Here is a 25,254-nt window from a genome sequence, read left to right as displayed (position 1 = left end):
TGAGGCCCAAAGAGTCAGCAGTTCACCCCAGTCTCACAAGCATCATGACCAGAAGCAAGATCCGAGCCTCGGCCCTCTGACTCCAGAGCCAGTGCTCTTCTCGCTTTAGGCGGAGCAGAAGTCATGTCAACCACGGCCCAATCCTGCGGAGCAGAGCCAGACGGCGTAAGGATTGGGAACAGCGGGATGAAACGGAGACAGACTCCCGATGGGAGTGTCAGCCTGAGCATGAGGGGGAATAAGTGGTGTGGCGGCCACCTGGAGCTGGGACCCACAAGCTGGCCTGTGATCTTTGGCCAGCTCCCACGCCGGCGCTGCTCTACCAGAAGGTCCCACTGCTCCTTCTGGCTATCTTACTTACCTGGCAGGTAATTCTGGAGCTCTAAGCATCCAGCCAAAAGCAGGGTCACCAAGAATAAGGACAGGGCCAGTGTAAGTTGTGTGTGCATGATGACCAGGAGGCTTTGGTTTCATGCGCAGGGATTTGTCCACAAGAGACATCACCTCTGGGCCTTGGGCAAGAAGAATGGGATGAGGCACTTCACAAATCCCAGAGATTTCTCACTAACATGGATACCAATAAGCTTCTAAGGGGCCAGTCAGTTCCAGAGCGGGGCTTTTTCAAAAAAAGGCTTTCTATACTGAATTCTAAAATTCTCCATCATCCTCTTAGAAATTCTATTGGCCTTAGGCACTGAATGAATTGTCTCAGGCAGAAGGGCTATTTACCTTTCTTCAAATCCTCTTCAGTTGGCAGGGATCCCTGACACACATGATAAGAAAGGAGTCTCTGGACCGCATCATTTAGTGACCTGAACTGGCTTTTATCCGGTGTCACAGCATGGGCCTGATCCTTCTGTAACTGCTGGAGAATACTTTAAGAGATAAATTTCCAATATTAACACAAAACTACTTTGAGAAATCTAACCACAGCGTCACATTTACATAAAAATAAATAGGATTAACAATAGTGCATATATTATATGAAATTTCTGAGTTATTCTAATAGCAGAGATAGGTTGTACTCATCTATCTGCTATCTTGTATGAGCAATCAACAAACACTTATCAAAAGCATTCACTATGTCCCATGCAGTACATTAGATGCTGGGGAATTTAAGAAAAAAAATCAAACAATCCCTACTGGGAAAAACAACAGGCACCAAAATAAGTGTCTATAGAATACTTACAAGCTTAAATACAAAATATTTACGTACAGGCAGTTAGCAGAGAGAGCACTAGCACATCAGGGATTCAGGAAAGGCCTTAGTTAGCATAGCAGGCAGTGTCTGAACGATGTCTAAGATGACAAGAGGGAATGTACAAGGTAGAGGGGCTTTCCAGGCATGGGGAGAGATGATCCAAAGGCATAAAAGAGATGAGAACAAAGAGAGCAGGCCAGTTTTGACTGATCATAGAATGAGAGAAGGGGAGTGATATAAGATGAGGCTGGAAAGATAGGCTGCCTTCAGGCCAGAAAGAGTTTCAAAATCTAAAAAGAGGAATTTAATTTTCATTCTAGAAGAGAATCAGCAGTTTACTAAGTAGCAGGGGAACAGCGAATTTCAAATCAGGTGCTTAAGGAAAATTATTTTGGCAGCTATTTGGATGATCAATTAGACTGGAGAGTTTGAGGGAGACAGATCATTGTAAAAGTCTAGTTGAGAAGGGAAAAGGGCTGAACTAAAGTCGTTGCTATATGAATGAAGAGGAAAGGACAAATGAAAGAGAAGGGGACAGTGGAGGCAGAAAAGAAAGACTTGGCAACTACTTCAAAACATGGAGTAAGGAAGAATTAAGAGTTGAAAGCATTAAGATTACAAATCTGGGAAAATCAAAGAATGGTGAGGTCTTCAAAAAAATAAGGAAGCTTGAAGGGAGAGGGAGAGGAGTTTGGGAAAAGACAATGAATAGGTATGTTAAAAGCTTGAGATGTCTTTGGGCCATTCCATTTATAACATTCCATAGGTAACTGGTGATATTTGGTATCATCCTTGTGATCAATACTGTGTAAATGCACTAAAACTGAAGGTGTTGGGAGTTTATCCTCTGTTTCTCAAAGTCTGCTGGAGACTTGAACAAATGACCTTGGTTTCAGACAAATATGACACTCCAAAAAACTCTATCTGCATAGGTTTAAATACACATATAGCACATACACCTAGCTAAATTCATATCCTTCATAAGCAAATCAACAAATATTATCTGGGCTGACTCTTCTGCTCTCAACCTTAAAGTCTGTTTATCTAATCATGCTCAATAGGCTCTTCAGAATAAGAACTCTAACAGCCTCAACTATTAGCCTTAAGAACAAAACAGTAAACAGTAAAAGATTACTAATCACTTTCCAGGATTTAACAAATATCATTTGATATCCCAATATCTCCTAAGGAAGATGTTATCAGTGAAATCATACATTTTAGGAAAGACTTTCAAATATGTAATTTTTGAAAAGGCTAATGCAGAATCAGGAAAGCTCAAAAATATATCTACCTGAGATTTTAAACTTGACTTCTCAAGTTTATATTATGATAGAAACTGGGAAAACTGGCGAAGTTATCTGAAAGTAAATTCAACTTTTCAGAAGTAAACTTACAAAGCTCCTTTAGTTAGCTGTTTTGTAGCCGGTCTCTTTTGTCCCACCGTATGATTATCCACCTAGATGGAAAATTAATTTTCTAATTATTTTCTTTGATAGGAAAAAAAAAAGGTTACAAAAAATTTTGAACATAAAGTTTCAGAAGCAGATGTGTTTTCAAAGGCATATTCTGAAGTGATAATAGTATGTTTTATTGAAAAAATAAAAATAACCAATAGAAGAACAATAATTCTACAAATTTAGTACTGACAACTTGCTACTCACTAAAAACTTCTGGTATCACAGAATACAGTCACAACTCCTTAGAAGAATGCAGTTGTTAACTTACTACAGGATAACAAAATGTGTAGGGCAACATGTTTATAGATAACAAAATGAGAAAGATGAGAAATCAACAGATAGCATTTAGCTCCAAGGCTCAGAAGTGAGCCTGGTATAGACTATTACTGTGGGTTAAGCAGCAAAGTCAGATTCTGTTGTGCCTGGGTGGGAAGAGAGAACCAGTCCCTAGTTCTAAGAACAGCACACCTTATTGAGCAACACCAAGCAATCCTAGAGCACAAGAGACTTTTAAATGTAAAAGGATGGACAAAATGTTTAAAGTCCTTTTGGACCATTAATTTTCAAAGTAGTGTTCAAAATTTACAAAACACTAGATAAGGTGAGCTATTATTACTAACACTACCTCTCACCAGTGTTAACAAAAATGGTACTATTCTTGCCATTCAGGATTTTTTTCCAAGTGGCTAACAGCATTTGGCAGGACAGCTGATCAACATTGTGCCAAATAGTATTGTTTTTGTTGCTAAGCCTTTGGTGACAGGTATTATAAGTAATAATAACTCATCTTACCTAGTATTTTATAAAGTTTTGAAGTTTTACTTTTTCCACATAATTTTATTTTATTCTCCCAATAATCTTAAAAGAGATAAATTGGATTTAAGTATTACCTTCATTTTGTAAGAGAGGAAATGGAGGCTTAGGGTCTCACTATTAGTAAATTAAAGAACCAATTCTTAAACCCTGATCTTCAGCATCTAAGTCCAAAATGCCTTTTATGTAAATCATTCATTCATGCTAGATGTTTTTATCAATTCTAATACTAAAGCAGAACAACTGCAACTTCTGAGTGCCCTCCCAGGTTACCTGTCTTCCAAAGACCTACCTGTGCATATCCTAGTAAAACTCCTTGTGGAAGAAGAGGTGAGTTCTGTCTTGAGTATGAGCACCCAAAGCAGCCAAGTGATGCAGTTATACTTTTATTTCTTTGCTCAAAATATTAAGTAAAAGCTACATTCAATAGCTGTCTACCTGTAAATTTTGCTGTCCTGGTGATGAACCCACTCCTTTCTCCTGTTGTGGCTGTGGCGTTCCTAAAGGTGGCTGTATAACTTTGCTTCCAGAATCCTGCCCTATTAAAACAATAAATATATGATGTAAATCAGAGGCAGCAAAATAGTCAACCATAATTCCTGTATCATAGATAATTACTTTAAGATGAGAGGAGAGCAAGGAGAACTGATCTGTCAGACCTGGGGATCATCAGACAAAGTAACTATCAGAATCCACTAAGTAAGATAATTTAAACACTGGAGTTTCACCTCTTTTAAGGCAGAAGCAAATGGTTTTGAAGGACCTAAGTATCCACAAAGCTGAGAGGAAGGGGAATAAAAGAAATGGTAATGTCTGAATGGACACTGTTAGGGCTTTGCCTTCTACATTACTAAACAGTTACTGAGAATGTCTGTAGAATCTTGTACTAGATTCAATGGGAAGAACAAAATAAATAGGAAGTAGGCAACTGTTCTTGAGTAGTCATTCTAAGAGTGAGAACCAAATGTGCACAAACAAAGAGACCTGGGGACAATTACCAAAAGCAACATACATTAAATAATACAAGACTAATTATGAAAGTGTTGAGAGTCACAGAAGAAAGGAGTGATCACAAAAGGATAAAGTTAATCTGGAAAGATTTCATTTAGGATTAGATATGAGGAACAGGAACTGACTTTGGATGTCAGGAGGCAAGGTAAAAATTAGATAAGGAGAGGCTCCTGACCTGGCAATGGATTACTCAAGAGACCAGTTATTTGCGTTTGTCTCAAGCCATCTGGGGTCTTGGAAGTTGAAACGGGGGAAGTCTGGTTCAAGCTTTTTTTCTGAGCCTGTGAAAAATATTACCAAGATGGAAAAGAAAAATTTAAAGATTTTAAAGGCTTAACAAGTTAGTTATAAACAAATGACTCAAGTCCTTTAACAACTTAAAAATTCAACTTAAAAGTTTTCAAGTTACATCAAAGAAACAGAAATGGAAAACAAATAGTATTATTTTCCTTTCATATAGGGCAGGGGTTCTTAGCCTGGAATATGTGAACTTTTAAAAAAATATACATGTATATATATCAAAATAGATGTATTTTAATATAATTACATTCCTTTATAATCTTACACATTTTATTCTATGCATTAAAAAGATTATTCTGTAATAGAGTCCACAGGCTTCACCAGACTGCCAAAGGGGGCCCATGATATAACAAAAAAGGTTAAGAACCCCTGATGTAGGAAGAATTTTAATAAATACGTTTCCTTCTCCTCAAATCTCTGAGATACATTCACTGATAACTTCTAAAATGCTTCTTCCAAGTTGGTTGATTTCATGCCACGACAATAACAAATCCAAATATCCTCCCTTCAGGGGTTCTGCTTCACATGGTAACTACAGTCTAAGTCATTGAGATCCAAGAACTCAGTCATTAGTACTACATGGTTTTTATCCCTTGTAATTTTACACACATACAAAACCCAATTCTTTTTTGAATTAGGACTGTAAACAATGACTTACTATTATATTATGCTTTATAACTGAATCTGACAACCCTAAAACTAAGTCTGTCTGATTCACCAAACAAAATAATTCTATTTTCTTTTTGTGGCTTAACTGCAGTAAATCTTCTCAGCATGATTTTGAGCTAACTCATGTCACAATCAGCATAAACTCAGGAAACACTGGTATAAGGAACTCTACTAACAGAGATCAGCAGGGCATCAATTTAACAATCTCAGTAAACAAAATTAGGAAGGTAAAACTGATGATGCCAAAACTTTCTTACTTGTACCATAAGGAGATGATCTCCAAAAAGAAACAATTCTATGATTTTATATGATGCTTCCTAAAGCTGAAGAGAAATAACTTTTTGATTATCCCCCACTCTTACCTTATCTATGACAATGAGACCCTCTAGTACTGTGATTCATAAAAGGGAGCTAGCTGTATTTTATTTATTTTAGTTCAATCATTTCCCTTAATCTCAAATTCTTTTCCTTTTCCCTCCTTGTAGACCAGAAAGCAAGACAGAAAACTAACTGGGGAATGGCTGAATAAATTAAGGCATATGAATGTGATGGAATATTGTTATTATTATTGTATTGGTGGAAATTAATGTGATGGAATATATTATTAAATGATAAAGGGGATGGTTTCCACGAATTCTGGGAAGACTTATATGAACTGAGGCAGTGTGAAGTGAGCAGAACAAGGAGAACAATTTATGCAATAACAACATTGAAAAAAATGAACAATTTTAGAAGGTTTAAACACTGGTCAATGCAATGACCAAACATGATTCCAGAGGACTAGCAATGAAGCATATATCTCTTCCAACAGAGAGGTGATGAACTCAAGTGCAGAATAAGGCATATACATTTTTGGCCAAAGTCATCATAGGAATTTGTTTTAACTATATACATTCATTACAAAAGCTTTATTATTTAATGAGAGAATTTAATTAGTCCTGTCTTACCTCATATACCAGTGCCTTAGATGTGAAAAAACAAACAACCAAAAAAAAAAACCAAAACCAAAAACAACCCACAATAACATAGTAGTAATTTTTGTGAAAATCAAGAATTGGAAACAACGAGAGTGCCCACATATTAGGAAACAGACTGAACCAACCATGGTATATGTATATAACAGAATATTATTTTGCCATATGAAATGATGAATACAAAGAATTCAGAAACATGGAAGATTTACATGAACTAATAAATGTGAGCCTGTAGAACAGAAACGGGACCAGAAGAATTGTATGGAAAATGATTACAACCATATAAACTAAAAAAGATCACTAAAAGAAATCTTGACAAATTTCTTAGTAAATAAAAAAATCATTAATAGTCTTGGCGTACAAATAACAGAACAAATATGAGTTGGACTCAATGGCCACTGAGATCTCTTTCAATTCTTAAATTCAATGGTAAACTCCCTTTCCTCTCAGCAGAAAGGCAAGAGTCTACCAGGGTAGGAGCAGTCTCTACATAATCGAGTATATATAGTTAGACAGAGCAAACCTATTGAGTGTTTTTCTTTGCTACAATGGAGGACAAGGAAAAAATAAGATTATTTCTAAAAATCAACCAACCAACCAAACCTGTAATACACAAACAAAAAACATCAACAAAACCAGTGTTTAAAAAATAGAGGAGGAACGAGTTTTAGTTCAGAACTTTTAATAATAGGTCTTTTCTTTCCCTCCATAGCATCAATGTTTAGGATATAATCTCTCTTCTTATTCTCTTACTTCAATTTCTATTCTAAGAGTCTAAGAAAAAAACTCCTGATTTGACATATCTTAGTCATGCCCATATATATAGATAGTCTTTAGAGAACTACTCTCAGTCACTCCCATTCAACTTTGGCAGCAGTAGTCTTATTTACCAGATTACTACTGTTGTCTCTTCCTTTATATTCCAAATAATAGCCAATCTACTCACTCCTGGAAACTTTTTTTTTTTTTTTTTTTGGGGGGGGGGGGTATCTTATATGGTACTTCCAATTCTGATAATATAAAGATTACCATTATCTGACTTTTCTAAATCTACTCATGTTAGACTATCAGTTCTAATTTCAGGCTCTGAAGAGCCTTTGAAATTCCATGATACATATAAAATAAAGCCTGATTAAATAGAACCCAACCAAAATGATTAATAATCAGATTTCACACACACACACACACATACACACAATGCTTTGAGAAATTGAGGCAATTACAAAAAAATTGCCACAGTATAATTATGCCCTGGATACTAGTTATGTGCATAGCAACATTATGCTGATCTAAATACCTTTTTCAAGCTCAACAGACACTACACCTTGGCTTCTGCACATACCTGACACTCCAGGAAAACTTTAATTACATTCTATCCTTTGGCAATACCCCTCGCTTTGCAATCTTTGTACATTGGTTTATGCTATTCCTTATTCTCTTATGCTGTTCTTCATTCTCATATATAATAGGTAAAAAAATTCTGAATTGTTCAAGTCTCAGCTCTAATTCCACCTTCTCTACAAAACCTTATCTTTCTGGTCAAAAATGATCTTAAAAGAATCTTGGAACTAGTTAGAAGGGACCTCAAAGATTTTTTGTTCAACAGTTTCTAGGAATAAAGAATTCAGTTTATCCCAAGAAAAATAAGGGCTTAGAAAAAGGGCTAAATAATTACAACAACAACAATGTAATTGATAGGCCATATTTACAAAACACTTTACATATTATTTCATTTGAACATTTGATATCTAGTTTCTTATACAAAATAGAAATCAGCCTCCTACTAATTCCTACCACTGCCCCTCAATTCCACCCTCTGGGGTCTCAAGCAAAACCATTTTGATCCTCCTTCTGCAAGAAGACAATAATCATGTTTAAATCTTTTCCTCAGACTAAAATGAAGATCAGTTTCAGTTTCTTAAAACAATTCTCACAGAGGTGAATTTGAAGCCCTTCACTGACCATCCTCATTTGGCTAACATCTAATTAACTATATAGTTAAAACTATGTCCAAGACTGAATAAAATTACAGATTTAGTCTGAGCAGAATAAAGCTCTATATATTCACCCTCCTCTGGATATCAGTCTTCCTCAGTATATATAGTCCTTATACTTCTCTTGCCAAATCAATAAACCAGCAGGCATTTATTGTCTTTTATGTCAGACTTGTGGTAAAAGCAGTACTGGGGATAGAGAGGCGCAAAAGATAGTCCTTTCCCTCAGGGAGCTCTCCGTCCAAAAGGGGAGACTACATGAAACAACTATGTACCAAAAAATAATAAATTTTTTAAAAAGTATGCCAGGAAAAACTGGGGATAATTTCAGAGGTTACTGATTAATGGTAGGAGAAGGAAAGCCTTGCAGTGGCAATGGGGTGCAAGGAATTTTACAACTTTCCTGCCAAGACCACTAAGTGAAAGTACCATCCATCAGTCTTGGAAAGAGTGACAAGGGAGGCTAGGACACTACAAAGGAACTAAGTCTCAAGGAGGGCAAGATGGAAGGAGTAAGAGAAGAAATAGTTTTAGGATGAGAGCAAGTTTGTAACTCATAGGCAAGTAAGTGGTATAGTAGATGATATGAATACTGGACTTTGAGTTGATAAGATCTGAACTCAAGTCTAACTTCAGCCAGTTTTTAAACTGTATATTCTGGGAGAGTCACAATCTCTGACTGCTTCAGTTTCCCCATTTGTAAAATAGGGATAACAACAGGGTGGCTTGAGCATAAATGTTATATTTGTAAAATATTTTATAAACCTTCAAAGTGTTATATAGATGCTATTATTTTATTACCTATGAACCATGCATTTCAGAGTAGAGGTGGTAAGTAGCTTTAGTGAGAGAGATGAGGGGAGGAGGTTCAGCTGAAGATAGGAATAAGTGAGGATGGAACAAGAAATCCCCATTTTTGGAATGAGGATAATATAAAGGGGTAAAAGTATTTTAATCACTAAGGATTGAGTATTTAAAGTAGGGGTTATAACATTTATAAGTTTTGAGAGACAATTTCTGATTAATCATTTTATTAATAATGCCAGTATTATATGTGTGGCCCTTCTCGAAGATCAAAGAATCATATGATGGACTAATGGCATTTATGACCTTGGAAAAGTTAGTATTCCAGAGGATGGTAATCAACCTAATTGGTTAACAATTAATGAAAGAATGGATATGCCAATTAGACACAGGTTCACTCCAACTTCATGTCACTCTTGGGACATCCAAACCACCCCAGCCTTGGGCAATTTAATCAAAGAATTTATTCCCACCCAAACCGAGTAGAACACAAAGGACTTTCCCACCTTAAATTCCTTATAAATTGGGTAGGGTCTGACCAAGACACAGGAGAGTTAATTCAATCACATAATCAATAATTATCAATTGTTAACAATTGTTAACAAAAGTTAATTATCAATCAATAACAGACTGAACATTGAAATGAAGACTATAGAAAAGGGGCAAACTGGCTCTCTCCATAATAATTTCTCTCAGGACTGAGTTTAGGGATGGATGTTAGGCAGATGACTGTGTAGCTAGAAAGGGAGAGGAGGAAAAGGCGGCAACCAGCGAAGTAACTGGTTGTTGTGGAGCTGTGGGGCCCAGGGGTTACAATGGAATTCATTTATGTTTTACACTCAATATACAAATCTTACCTCCCTGCTAGACTGCAAGCACCATAAAGGCAGGGATTACATTTTGTTAATTTATCTTCCCCATTGCCTATGACAATATATAATAGGTACTTGGATATCTTTGTACAACTGGGCTTTACAATCAAATTATTAAGGTTTACCAGACTCTAAACACTATGCTAAACATCAGAGATTAAAAAAAAAAGAAGGAAAAACCTCAAGATGGTTATATTCTACCTAGCTAGGTAAAGACAAAATACATACAGAACAAAGGAGGAGATAATCCCAGAGAGATTATGTTCTAGCAACTTTCATAGAGAAAAGCCTCCTACAGAGTGCCTCCTGAGCTGAGACCAAGGAAAGTAAGAAGCAGAGAAGAGGGATGATGTTCCAGGAATGGAAGGCAGCAGAGTGAATATGGTTTTGGGACGATAGAGATGATCACTTTGGCAATTACAGTGATAGAGAATGGTAGATAGGATTGGATAAAGTAAGGCCAGATTTTCTATTTGTAGAGATGTCTGTTTTCTAATTTGTAAGAAAATGGGGAGACACTGGAAAGTTTTGAACATGCTAATTAAAGCTATATGATCTATTGTTTTAGATAAAGTACTTAGTCCAATATGTACATGACCCTCCTAAGGAGGTAAGAGGTCGAAAAGAAAGGTGTGGCAATTTTTATGCTAGCAAATAACTAGAAACAGAGTAGTACTCATATAACTGGGGAAAAGCTAGAGTGAGTTTGAGTATATGGATATAGGTCATGTGTGTGTGTGTGTGTGTGTGTGTGTGTGTGTGTGTGAGAGAGAGAGAGAGAGAGAGAGAAAAGTTAGATGTTAAGGGCAGAGGAAAAACTAGTTAATTTGAAGAGAAAAAAAGTCCCTGTAAAGTTTTCCAGAGTGCAGATCATTAAAAAGAGAAAGGGAAAAAGAGTAGGGAAGATGGAGACAACAAATTTTATAGAAATCCTCTTGGTGAAATCGAGGATAGAGGACTCTAAGTATGGCACGTCAGGTAAAAAAAAAAAAAAAAATGCTGGCTTTTCTGAAGGCAAAACGGATAAAAAAAATTGATGTGATGTAGGGAGCTGATGAATGGGATATGAGGGATAGACTTAAGATGGGCACACAGATATGCAAAGATTTGTTAGGTAAAGTGGTTTATAGCCAGTAGTCTTGAACTCAGGAAATTAAAAGGAAAGATCATTTGCTAAGTGGCTAGAGGCTGAGACAAGGGAATAGAAATTTTATAACAGCTATTGTAAGGGACACTAGGTGGCAAAATGAGTACAGTGCTGGAGTCAGAATGATCCGAGTTCAAATATGACTTTAGACACTAGCTGTGAAACCCTAAGCAAGTTATTTAGCCTCTCTTTGCCTCAGTTTCCCCAACTGTAAAAAGGGGATAATAAAAGTACCTACCTTGCAAGGTTGTTATAAGACTCAAATGAGATCTTTTGCTTAATATTTGGCACACATAGCAGGCATTATATAAATGCTTACTTTCTATAATATCAATTGTCTTGTGCATACAAGCACTATACTAAGACAGAAAACTGGAGTAATATATTTTGGAAAGATTGTTTTAAACAGGTATTTTTTGTTACACTTTCTTAACTAAAACGTTGGCCTAACCCAGAACACTCCAGTCACTGAGTATTCCAGTTAAAGTTACAGTTTTACTGTAACATCATTCACTATTACTTTACCATTTTCTCCAACAAAGAAAGAAATGGTCTTAAATTACAGCAATAAGTTTGATTAGACTGAAAGAATTTCCTGACACGAGATTTAATACAGAAACAAGTTTCTGAAGTCTTCTTTCTGAAAAACTTTACAAGAATCAATAACATTCATCACAAATGGCTAAGATATAGAATTTTGTGGAGGCAATATATTAAACCAAAAGACCTTTTTGCCTGTGGATCTCAATCCAGCTATACTAATTCCAAAAGTTCACCAGAATACAATATATGAGGAGGGAAGGGCACATTTTCATAGACAAGCCAAAAGTTTCTGCACTTTAAATCCCTTTTCTCCAGTCCATACCTTTCCTCTTTACCCACCTGACCGATTCCTCCTTGATCCATCTCCTTTGCTGGCCTGTTGTCCATATTACACACCCTAATGTAGGAATTTGCCACACTTTTATCCTGTGCCCTTTTAAATTCTCTCTGTAGATGCTCTCTCTTGCTGACCTTATTAGTTCCCATGGGTTTAATTTTTCTCTCTGTGCAGATCACCATTAGATCGATATCCAGCCCATATCTCCACTGCACTTCAATCCCTGATTGTCAGTTGCCTAATAGGCATTTCAAACTGGATTTTCCAAACATAACTTAAATTCAACATGCCTAAAACAGGACTATTCTTTCTCAAGTTAGTGCCTCCCTTAAATTTCCTTATTTCTGTCAAATTCACTACTGTCCTTCTAGAATTTCAGATCTGTAATATCAGCTTTACCACATCCTGCATATTCTTTCATGGCTACTAGTTGCCAAATTTTGCTATTTCTGTTTCCATATTGTCTCTTATAGGTTGACTGACTCCTTCTGTTTTCTTAAAAAGCTAACACCTTAGTTTGGACCTTCATCACTTCTAGATTATCTTAACAGCTTTCGAATTGGCCTGTCTCAAGTCTCTCTCCACTTCAGGCCATCCCATCTCTATACAATGCTGACTAATTTTCCACAAATATAAATTTGACCATGTGACTTTCTACCCAACAAACTCTGGTAGCTTCTTATTGACTCTGAGTTGCAATCTCTCCTCTGGTTCCTCTGAGTAGCTTTTAACGCCCTATGCAATCTGTGTCTAGGCTATTTCTAACCTCACTGCATGTTGTTCCCTACCGGGTACTCTGCAATCCAACTAAGCCAGCCTCTTGTTCCTTTGTGGCATCCATGCCTTTCTAATTTCCCCTGATATTTGAAACATACTTTTTTCTTATCTCTAACAGAGCTCCTTCTTCTTTAAGATTCAATTTGGACACTATCTTCTTTATGAAATCTTCCTTAGCTCCCCAGCTCCTAAATCCTTTTTTTCCAAAACTACTCTGTATTTATCTACTTTGTATATATTTGTATTTACTTACTTTATTCTTATGATACATATACTCATCTTTTATAAGTAGAAAACATAAGCTCTAAGTAATTATTATTTCACTCTTTGTACTTTTACTCACACACACCTAAAATTCCCTGGAACTTAACAGGTACTTGACCAATATTCAATTGATTAATTCTATTACCAGGTCCTTGACTGTCTGAGTTCTTGTATCCAATATCTCCCTTAGACTCTTCAGTGATTAGCCTTAAAAATTGTCAAAACCTTTCTACTCTTCCCATTTCTGCCCCAAAGGCCTTAAATTCAAAAAGAAATATAAAACCACACAACTAATTTAAGTCTAAAAATATTTAAAAACCTGGGAAACAACAATCAAACTACTTTCTATTCATTACAGAGAGTTCAGGAGTCAAGCTATCATTCACAACTTGGTTACCTCTATCACTTATTTCCTGCACCAGACAATGACTCATACCTGGCAAAAGGAGACCTGGGGCTGGGTCCCTACTCCTGGGGTGCTATTGAAGGTGCCAGTACATTTGGATGAGGAAACTGGAAGACGATGAGACACACTGGCTGGCCCTGGAGTCCGGTTGGGCTGAGGAAGCTGGTCTCCATTAAAATTTGTTGCAGATGTTGACTGGACAGAGGGCCCAAGGCTGGGAAGGGCTGTGCTGGAGGAGCTGACGACCGTGAACCGACCAGGGGCAGAAACACTTGTGACAGCAGACTGTCCCGGGAAGCCAGGCCTTCCTTGAGAAACGTTGCTCTGGCCAGGTGATAAATGTAACACAGTTGGTGATGCCTGCTGCAAGGGCATCTGTCCACCAACAATCTGAGGTGCTGTGTGATTGACTATCACTTGGTTACCAGATGCTGTAAATGTCTGCCCAGACACCAGTTGGACAGCGGTATTCTGGTTGTTTAGCATTTGCCCTGAATAGGATGGGTTGGTCCTAAGCATATTAGAGGAACCCCTATTCAGCATGACATGCTCGGAAGCCACCTGACCAGACACCAGCTGGGAAGGCTGAGTCTGAAGAAGTTGCCCATTGATGGCCTGGACGTGGTGTACTGAATTTGAATTGACAGAAAGGCTTGTGGGAATGAGAAACTGACTTTGGGGTGCATGAGGCTGTGCCATGGGTGAGTGGATGACAATACTACCCCCCGTGCTGTTCACTGCTTGTGAGGCAACTGATTTTCTTGTGTTCTGTTGATTTACAATGTTCACAGACATATGTGGACCCACTACTGAGCCCTGGGGTGAGCTTGCAGGGGCAAAAGGAATCCCTTGTTGCACATGGTGCTGTTGAATACCCAAATTGTTCACATTGTATGTGTTTTGCTGACCCATTTGAATAGGCTTTGGTTGGATATTAATTGGGACTTTATTTGAATTTGGTGCAAGGCCCCTCTGTATGATAATGTTATGCACAGGTAAAGATGTCTGAAAATTTGTGCTGTTAAATGGAACAGTTACAGGCTGTGCTACTGGACTTGAACCGGAGTTTCCGAACAATGAGTTGCCATTAGGAGTCTGTCTATGAACCAGGAGTCCACTACTCATATTTGTAGATGCTTGCTGCCCGCTGCCTTTCAATATGATCTGAGATCCATCTAGATTATTAATGGTCATCATGGAAGGCTGATTGCTAAATGAACCAATGAGCTGTATTTGACCAGAACCACTAATCTGACTGCTATTAGACAAATGCTGGCTGGGCACGCTGATCCCCACGTGCTGCATGAAGCCATGCTGCACACCCACTGTATTGCTTGCAAATGATGCTCCAACAGGCACATGAGTCACTCCTATAGGCTGCAGCGTCTGACCTGAGTAATTAGAAACATTAGAAGCCTGAGTAAAAGATGCTGATGAAGAAGGATGAAGTGGAGCTTGTGCAAACTGTTGGCTAGAACTTATACTGGCGTCCAAATAAGCTTCTTCTGCCAAAGTCTGTTCAGTGATATTGGCCTCCTGCAAGGACTTCTGCAGAATGTCAAAAGGTTGGTCCTCACTGAGGTCAGGAAGAGGAGAGGATTCAAGTTCATCTTCAAGAAACTGAAGACTACTTGAAAGTGGGAGTCCATCACTAGATCCTTCTCCAAGCTGGCTGCTCACACCTTTGAGGGATGACTTAGGATCAGCATTCTGAAAGAACATATAGAATGTTACATGCCACCTCTAACTCTTTAATGCACTCATATATTAAAACAATTTAATTACAAAACATCTATAACAGGGGAAAAGAAGCATATTTTACTACTATACAAAAGTATTGGATATAATTATGTACATTATAGAAAATCTCCTAGAGGTAATATCCAAAGCAAACATTGGAAGTTAAAGATTTATGCTATCAAAATAGCTATACAAAAACATTTCAAAATCCACTGAATGTTAACATGTAATCTGAATAAATACTTATACTATTCCACAAAGAACTTATAGGTTAAGTTATTGATTTTTAAAATTCTATTTTATTTCTGTGGTAATAGTGTCTAAAATACAGCATTCAAATACTTTCTCTTTTCACTGACTGGTAAAAGTATAAGTAGTTTTATATAGCATAAATTAACTCAGGGCTACTCATCTTCATTTTTTGAGACAGGCACAAAGAAGTTGTTCAACTTGCTACATCTAAGGGTGGCCCCCTCCTGACCTGTAGATGTGTATAACTGTCCAGGAGTCAGCCAAAAGTCATCCCCAGTCCTAAAGGCCTTGAGAACCAAGTCAGTCCTGGGAACTCTCTGTAGTTGTTCTGCAGGAAATCCAGCATGGGTCTCTGATCAAAGTAGACCTGCCACAAATAATGGCCCAAGGGAACCCCAGAATGTCCAATCTCCCAGATATTCTCCAGACACAGGCCAATCTGGTAGCTCCCCAGGATCACTTGTCAGAGAAGAGTATACCTGCATCCCAGCCTACTCCAAGAAAGACTCCAAAAGGAAATCAGCTTTTGTCACATAGTGAGTTCAATGGCCATTAATGGCTGCTTGAAAATGATTAGTTTTTTGAGATTTTCAAAAGCCACCTAAAGTACCTACTTTAGTATTCAAAAATCAGAAAGTCATCATTTACCATATACTCCCAGTGTGACAAGGATATAAGAAATAGGAGACAATCTATGTTCTTAAAGGGTAAAGCTTATTTGAAGACATTTAAATAAGAATGGCTTTAAAACATTTTTTCAATGCTAGAGGTTACATATATGATTATTCAGCACAGTATTTGTCAGGACACCCAAGAATTACAAAATTAAGGCAAAGAATGACAGAAAAACACAAAGCTAGGAAGTCAAGTGATATTTAAAATAAATTTTAGGGTTTTTTTAAGGGATAAAAAAGATAAGAGTATTTCACAAAGGTTGTACTCTTTTGCAGGAAGGGTGAGGAAGTAAAGAGGTGAATGCTAGATAATGTCAACAATCAGGAAGGAAGAAAAAAAGATCTGAAACTGACAGTTAAATTCATAAAGAGGGGATTTAAAATACTCTATAGTCATCATAGAATGGAACTGATGAGGCCAAAACTGAAGATTTCAGTTAAGATCACTAAAGCTGAAATCCACAGGTTCAGTAAGGAAGAATTACATAGTATACTCAGGTTTGGCTAGTAGGTACAAGTTAGGAAATAGAAGCTTTGAAATGAAAACTCAAAATCATCTTTTACACTGGCATTTCATTTGTCTCTTGCGCAGAAGACATTCAGTAAACATTTCTGAATGAATGAATCAGTGGACTCTGTATCCATGTGAGAGTGGCAAGTGAAATACCTGTTAATGTTGATCTTGATGATACAGGATCTTACATACTTAGTGACTTTATATCAGATCTTTACCATATGAGATTAGACTGATTCCATAGGAGACAGGCAAAATTCAATTTTATTCAAGTTTTTATCACTGAGTGACATGATCCAATAGACTTATAGAATAAACTACATAATCACAGTGTACTACTGTAGTAATAATCTCAGAGATAAAATAACAGACTCAGAAAGACTTAAGATTGCTGGAAAACTTGAGTAATTTAAGATCTTAGAAAAATTAACTTGGAAATACTATTGGGATATCTGGATAATTAATTGTTCATCTAAAATTGTAAAAGTTCTGCATTAAATTACCACTTCTGATTTAAGATCTGTAATGAATTTTACTTAGTAATAAGGGTAACATTTTAAAAAGTAATAAGCAATTATCATCAAGTACAGTATTTTATTCATTAGTGAGAAAACAGGCTTCACTAAATCCTACTTCCTGATCCTTAAAAAGGTGATGCTGACTTCTGCAATGCACAGATGTAGTCAGAGGCCTACAAACTTAAAGAACTTAAAACTTCAAGGTATAATAAATAGCCTCAATTCCTCTCCTTTAAGGATAAGCTTAGCTAAATGTGGAGAGGCTCACCCACCAGAAAATTAGCTATCAGTTGATGCATTTTTTTTAAGTCTTAAGTAGGGCAAATTATGGGCCCTTGAAACAGAAGTATGTAAGACTTTAGAAATATTTCTTTATGATTTACCAAGGTCACAATGTCCCCAATTCATTTGGGATAGACACAATTGAAAGCTTAGAAAACTGACAAAGAAAATCTCATTCATAGACTATCCCATTTAACTGTTAACAGTAGAAAATTTCTACAGTTCAGTAATTTTTCTCTCCAAGAAACTTCACAAGAGAAGGATTCAGAATCTCATTAAGTAAAGGCAGAAAAAGCCTGATAGTGTTAACAGCAAGACAGGAAATGTTAACTGCCTTTGGCATGCATGGGGCATTCAAGAGCTGTTCATTTCTTGATACTTACACTAGAATTGGCGAAAATTGAATTTGAGTTGGCTGCAGAATACCCTGCATTAGTCAAGTCATCAGTGCTCTGAAAAGGTACAGATTTGGCAAAATGATGGTTACTTTAAGTAAAACCATTAACAAAGTTTATGTGAGTTGATGTTCTAGAATAATACATACAGATTTGCTACTAGGTCCATGTAGAAAATAGTTCAATGCCTGTGGGTCTCTAAAAAACAAAAAAAGGGGAGAAAGAGAAAAAAAATGAAATAAAACAATGAATCACCTTATCTTTCAAGATTAAATTTTACTAAGAAAAAGAAAACTTTAGGAAAATATTCTTTCCACTGATGCTTTCTATATGTGTTTTCTGTTTATGCTCTGTCTTTTCAAATTAACAATACTGAATATATACATACATACACACACACACACACACACACACACACACACACACACACATATATATGTTTGCCAATACCTGGTCTTTCTTTTAATACAGACAGCAAATGGGTAATCATGAAAAGTACTTAACATACAAAGCATCCAGCATGTTATAACCCACATACTAGATTTCATTAATGTAGCTGAGCTTACAGAGTTAACTGTGTTTTGATAATTTCTAAATGGGAAGCTTACCCAATAAGATCAAGGAGACACGAGTCGTCATCATCATCCATGACAACTACAATGAAAAGGAAAGGGCTGATGTTTCATCAAAATCAAATCAAAGGCAACAGTATTAATGCAGTTTTAACATGTAAAATATACTTTCTTAAAATTGAACCAACTCATATGAGATTTTTATCCACTTAAAAATGTTGGGAATATTTAATATTTCAATCCTCTGATTCTATAATTGTCATAGAAAACATTTTATTTAAATCATTTTAATTATTTAAAAATATTGTTAATAGAGAATAAAGTCACATTCAGTAATAAAGGACTTAAGATAAATGAAAAATAGTATGAGATAGTCCAACTCCTGCTAAAGACCGAGGAGACAAAGAATAAGCTTTAAACTTAAGAGGCTGGTAAGCCCAAACTGTAAACTTTCCTATGAGCTCCAACAGAAGACAATCTCTTAACTTTCATTTTATAAAAGTGTCTTATGGATAAATGTAGCCCATTCATCTTAAGATAGGGCATTTTTGTATATGCTGAAATAGTAACCCTTTTTCTTATTTTCTTAAGGAAAACAGAAAATAATAACTCATCCTCACCATATTCTGAGAGATTTCAATAGCAAAGGAGAAAGACCATAGATATCCCCAAACCCGAAGCAGCTACAGGAAGCTTGGTCCCACATTTTAATCATCTGTCCCTCAAAACAGTGTTGCCAAGTCTTCAATTCCATCCAATCCATGCTCTTGGGCAAAAATCCTGTTATCGGCGTGTGTGAATGCATGTGGGAAAAAAAATCTCTGGAAAGATACTCACCACCACCTCCCCTAAATTTTAAAGCATTAAGGTAAAAGTCACTGCCAAGACTAAATGATCAAATTATTATGTTTTAGCTAAAATGTTGAAAACTATCTAAGTTCAAAACCTCACCCAACATCCCCCTCACCAGTCCCAGGTCCTGTAAACTTACACTAACACTCGCACACGTGGCAACGGTGCTCTGTACCCATTTCAAGCAGTGCATAGAATAATTTACATCACAGAATACCAGAGGCAAGGGTTCTGTGGCAGTTGGAAAGGACAGTTGTGAATGGCAGTTAGGCAGAAGTGAAATGCTGAGGTGATGTCCCAAGGCAGAAGGGAGAATTGTTTCAGAATTGGCTTTTTTTCCTTAAAAACAAACAAAAACTTCCCACCAGCTAAACCTCTTCCCTAATTCCCCACATCAACTCTTTCTAGTAGAGATGAGTTACAGAAGTCACAGCTCATTCCTGCACAACGACAATAGAGCATCCTCAAGATCAGCCCTCAAAGAGGTGAGTATCTCTCTAGGAGATTCCTTTCTTCTCTTGGGTAAGTAGTTAATTCTGCTCCTGAGGGAATGTGAGCTTGAGTTTCTTTTCTCTAAGCACACAGTAAGAAGTCTGGAGAGACAATGAGGGGAAATCATAAAAAAGGAACTGCCATTAATAATGAAGACCCTAAGCAGGAAGGCTCTGTATACAGGGTTCAGACATGCAGGTGCTCCATCCACTCTGTGGTTGATGTATGTGACAGATTTTTGCAAGAACAGAAAAAGGAAAAAATGTATGTGACAGGCCTTGCAAGAATGGGAAAAGGAAAAAATCATGTGATTTCAACTGTTAGGCAAAGATATTTTTGAGACAATTATGTATTTAGGGATATTTTTGAGTGAGGCCTACTTTAGAATCCTGCTAATCTTATTCCTGAAATAGGACCCCATTTTAAAGTTAAGAAATTATACAGGTCTGGATATACCACTATCTCACTCTATTACTGGTATATGCGAGAAGAAAAAGTCAATTCTGACACAGCCCAGTTGGCTTAGAAAACATGATTCCTATTCTACTCCTATTCTACTCTTCTCTCATCACTTCCAAGAATTTAAAGAGCAGGCCAGTATTAAGCAGGAAAGAGAAATGGATGTAGAATTAGATGATTTAGTTTCAATTTCCTGGCTCTACTATTTACTATTAAGTTTTTAATCTTAAATGAAGTCAGTTAACTTTTTAAAGTCTGTTTCCTTATCTCTAAAATGAAAGGGTTAAAGAGGATAAATTTTTAGGGTACCACTAAGCTCTAAATCCAGTGAGCTAGAGTGAGTAGACTAGATCTCCCTGTTTTAATGTTCAATTTAAAAAAGCACCTATTCAATTAACAAACTAAGGATGCAAATTTATTAAGAAAAAATGAATGCAGGCCATTCAAAACAGTTTTGTAAAATAACTCATTTCTCTCTCCTGCCTCCCTTACTTCTTACTCCTAACTAGTTAGGCCTAAGTGACGAGAATGTTTTAAATGTTAGATGACCAACCTCTAGCCAACTGGGGAATAAATGCTATCCTTTACTAAGAGCCTCCATTAAGTGTCTTTTCAAGATGAATAGACTTCTAGAAAAAGCCCTGTCAGGTACAAAGCACTTTTCCCACTTCCTAGACAAAGCAATCAGCTGGATATGTTCCTTGGATGGCATGATAAAAGAGTAGACAATTTAATCATATCAGATGAAACTGTAAGTCATTATCTTTACTCCCTCCCTTCCTCCCTGTCATTCCAAACAAATATTGCTGATCAAAATCTGATTTGAAAGATTCTTCCCTGTCAATTTCAAGGAACTCTGTTATCCATTCTCCAAAGGTATCAAAGACCTACCAGACATAACTGCCTTCTCTTTTCTCTCAAATGGGTAGAATTCTATGGCCTTTATACTCAATAGCACACTCAGAATTCCATTTTAAAGGGCCATACCCTTTGTTGATCTTTGAGGCAATTCCAAATTAATAGCACATTCCTTCCTACTACTTTATTTAAAAGTTCCTAAAATACCATCAATATTGGAAATTGTATTTTGACTCATGTTTATTTAAATTAAAATTTGTTTTTGTAAAATCAATTGAAATCTGCTTTTTCTTCCCCACCATGAGGAAAAAATAAAGCCTGTTACAAACATGTATAATTAAAACAAATTCCTGCATTGGCCATGTCCAAAATTTATATCAATTGACATCTATCTATCTATCTATCTATCTATCTTAATCTTCACTTTAAGTCCAAGAAGTGGGTATCATGTTTTATCATGAGTTCTCTGGAATAATTAGACATTGCAATGATTAGCATTCTTAACCTTTTCAATGTTGTCTTTATAATATTGTTTTCATTGTATAAACTGTTCATCATTTTATATTTACACTGCATTTACTCTACATTAATTTGTACAAATTTTCCTAGTGTCTCTGGTTCCTTTATCATTTCTCACAGCATAATAGTATTCCATCACATACATCATATCATGATTTGTCCAGCCATCCTCAAACAATGGTCCCCCAACCCATTTCTAATAATTTGTGGCCAAAGAAGAGCTGTTCTAAATATTTTTGATTACATAACCCATTTTTCTGAGCCCAAATTAGGCACACTAATCAATGAGATTCATAGTAAAAAAGAAAACCCAAGATACTACATCTCAAGAAACAAAAGTGAAAAGTGAGATTCTTTCAAGAGAGGGGAAATAGAGTTCACTTTGACAAGCCACTATGTGGCTCTAATTTCTATTTCTTCATCTGTAAATAAAGGCTGGACTAGGCAGTCTCCCAGGCTCCTAATCCCATCATTTTATGTTGGCTTTGTTTTCCTTAAGTTTTTAACAGACCTGTGAATTCACTGGTGGGAAAACTTCCTCCACCTGACTAAATTATCTTAAAGCTATGGTTGAAAAAAATGTCATTGTTTTGTGGCCAAAAGAATGTTAGGATCCTGGAGGAGAGGGACTATGTTGTTTTTGTGTTTGTATCCCCAGAGATTGCACAGAATAGATGTTTGCTGCATCTGCTGCTTCAAGCTTAGGCTGATCCTCAGAAGACAGTCCATTACTAGGTCTACAATGAAACCTTTTCAGTTTGGTAGTACTTCAGGCAATTAATATGCATTTATTATGTTTCTGGCACTGTACTAAGTGCTGGGGATCAAAGAAATGCAAAAACGGAGTTCCAGTTGTCATGGAACTCAGTGTATTGGGGAGATAACATGCAAACAATTAGGTTGTTTATTCACACACAGACAGACAGTAGGAGAGGGGTACCCTGGGAAGTGAGGGAGTGAAGATGAGAGAGAGAGAATGGGAGATGATCTTAAAAAGAAGGCACAATACTACTGGGCTTATACCCCAAAGAGATATTAAAGAAGGGAAAGGGACCTATATGTGTCAAAATGTTTGTGGCAGCCCTGTTTGTAGTGGCTAGAAGCTGGAAAATGAACAGATGCCCATCAATTGGAGAATGGCTGGGTAAATTGTGGTATATGATGTTATGGAATATTATTATTCTGTAAGAAATGACCAGCAGGATGAATATAGAGAAGACTGGCGAGACTTACATGAACTGATGCTAAGTGAAATGAGCAGAACCAGGAGATCATTATACACTTCGACAACGATACTGTATGAGGATGTATTCTGATGGAAGTGGATTTCTTTGACAAAGAGACCTAACTGAGTTTCAATTGATAAATGATGGACAGAAGCAGCTACACCCAAAGAAAGAACACTGGGAAACGAATGTGAACTATTTGCATTTTTGTTTTTCTTTCCGGGTTATTTTTACCTTCTGAATCCAATTCTCCCTGTGCAACAAGAGAACTGTTCGGTTCTGCAAACATATATTGTATCTAGGATATACTGCAACATATCTAACATAGGGCTGCTTGCTATCTAGGGGAGGGGGTGGAGAGAGGGAGGGGAAAAATCGGAACAGAAGCGAGTGCAAGGGATAATGTTGTTAAAAAAAATTACCCTGGCACGGATTCTGTCAATATAAAGTTAATTATTAAATTTAAAAAAAAAAAAGGCACAAGTAGTTGGGAACTAGGAAAGGCCTTTTGCAGAAAGTGGTATTTGAGCTGAGTCCTAAAGGCAGGGGAGCCAGAAGGCAGAATACTCAAGGTATGAAGGACAGCTAGTGAAAAAGGCAGAGTTTAGAGATAAGAGTATTGTGTATAATATCCAGGTTAGTGTCAAAGGATCACAGAGCAAATGGAGAAGAATAAAGCATAGGAAAAGTGGACAGATAGGAAGACTTCAAAATCAGAGATTTTTATATTTGATCTTAGAGGTAATATGGAACTTTCATAATATCTCTTGTATATGTCCCTTTCACTGCTGTGACTTGGGGAAGGTTCTGGTCTCCCTACTCCAGTCCGTTCTCTACTTGGCTGTATCAGAAATGTTATGAAAATAAAATAGGCAGGATTTGGCAACTAAGTCAAGAATGACATCCTAGCTAGGAGCTTAGATGATTGGAGGAATGACATTGATGCCCTAGACAGTAAAAGAGAAATTAGGAGGATTTATGGATTTGGAAGGAAGATAGAGTTTATTTTTTGATTTGCTGGGTTTAAGATGTTTGAGATATCTATTCTGAGATATCTACTAAGCAATTGGATATGTGGGACTAAAGTTCTGGAGAAAGGGTAGAAATAAACAAGTAAATCTTAGCAATCATCCACATAGAGACAATAATTGAAACCATGAGAGCTGAGATCAAGTGACTTAACTTTCCTGAGAGTACTGTTTTAATTTTTGTTTATATTTGTCTAGCCCCTAGCAGAATGTGACACAAGGTAGGTGATTAATAAACATTTGTTGATTGATTGAGGTCTCTGGCCTTCTAGTATAGCATCTTTTTTACTGCATCATGAGCTTCTCAAGGCTCTTACAATTTGTTAGAATTAATAATGTACACAGATAAAATAAAACAAATTGGATTACATGCACAGGGATACAAAATACTATGAAAGATTTCAGGGGATCAGAGGCGGCTTTACAGTAAGTAGAATTAGGATTTAAAGAGAATATCTAGGCTGTTAATTGTTGCAGAGAAGAGGGAAAGGGGGAGAAAACTTGATTTAAAGACTTGGAGACTAGAAAGCATTGTTAAACAGTAAATTTTACCATTTGGCTGCAGGGAACCTGAAGTGGAAAAACGTGAGATTATTAAAACACAAAAGCTACAATGGGAGACTGGAGCCAAATTGTGGGAATTTCAGCTTTAAAAGTATGGATTTTATTCAGTAGACAATGGGGATGTGCATTGAAGCATTATGGGATGTAGAGGGGTGGACTAAGAGCTCTGCATAAGGAAGATTCCTCTGCCAGTAGTGAGTTTAGTACATAAAATAATTAAAAAGTGGTCTGTCATTTTCTCACATCTGCCTGGAAGAAAACTGAATTCCTCTTTTCAAGGAAACTGTCTTTATTTCTTAAAGATATGATTTATACAATACACAAAAGTATATTGTACCTGAGGTTCCAAGAGGCCAGTTTTTGTTTTGTTTTAATCGGAGAATGTGAAATATGTATTGCTTAATTCAATTTAAAATGACTTGTGGTAGTTGAGTTGTAAATATCTTTCCAATGTAGTATGATAGGAAAAATACCAAATGGAGTCATAGATCTTGGTTAATCACTTAATGCTATGTGTGACCTTGGATTAGTGACAAGATGAGTATTTCCTCATCTGTTAAACACATACATAATGTGTGTGTATGTGTATAGTATACATTTTGTTGCTGTTGTTTAGTCATGTTTTAATTCTTCATGGTTTTCTTGGCAAAGATACTGGAGCGCTTTACCATTTCCTTTTCCAGCTCATTTTATAGATGAGGAAATTGAGAGAAACAGAATTAAGTAACTAGTATCTGAGA

The 25,254-nt window shown here is 36.7% G+C and overlaps 1 protein-coding gene across 1 annotated transcript in view; it reads right to left on the bottom strand.

Moving 5' to 3' along the window:
- Positions 1 to 25,254, bottom strand: part of BICRAL (BICRA like chromatin remodeling complex associated protein) — a 73,045-nt gene that overhangs the window by 13,512 nt on the left and 34,279 nt on the right. Inside the window, exons 2-9 of the mRNA XM_051996976.1 lie at positions 18,553 to 18,598; positions 18,094 to 18,142; positions 17,933 to 18,001; positions 13,600 to 15,279; positions 4,658 to 4,763; positions 3,910 to 4,010; positions 2,596 to 2,657; positions 730 to 875 (exon numbers count right to left, since the gene is read on the bottom strand). Of these exons, the coding sequence (XP_051852936.1) occupies positions 730 to 875; positions 2,596 to 2,657; positions 3,910 to 4,010; positions 4,658 to 4,763; positions 13,600 to 15,279; positions 17,933 to 18,001; positions 18,094 to 18,142; positions 18,553 to 18,593 (2,254 nt within the window). The 5' untranslated portion in view covers positions 18,594 to 18,598. The remainder of the gene's footprint in view (positions 1 to 729; positions 876 to 2,595; positions 2,658 to 3,909; positions 4,011 to 4,657; positions 4,764 to 13,599; positions 15,280 to 17,932; positions 18,002 to 18,093; positions 18,143 to 18,552; positions 18,599 to 25,254) is intronic.

This window comes from Antechinus flavipes, chromosome 4 (assembly GCF_016432865.1).
Source record: "Antechinus flavipes isolate AdamAnt ecotype Samford, QLD, Australia chromosome 4, AdamAnt_v2, whole genome shotgun sequence".
NCBI lineage: Eukaryota > Metazoa > Chordata > Mammalia > Dasyuromorphia > Dasyuridae > Antechinus > Antechinus flavipes.
Note: the sequence above shows the minus strand (reverse complement) of the source record. Positions and strands in the feature narration are given on the sequence as shown.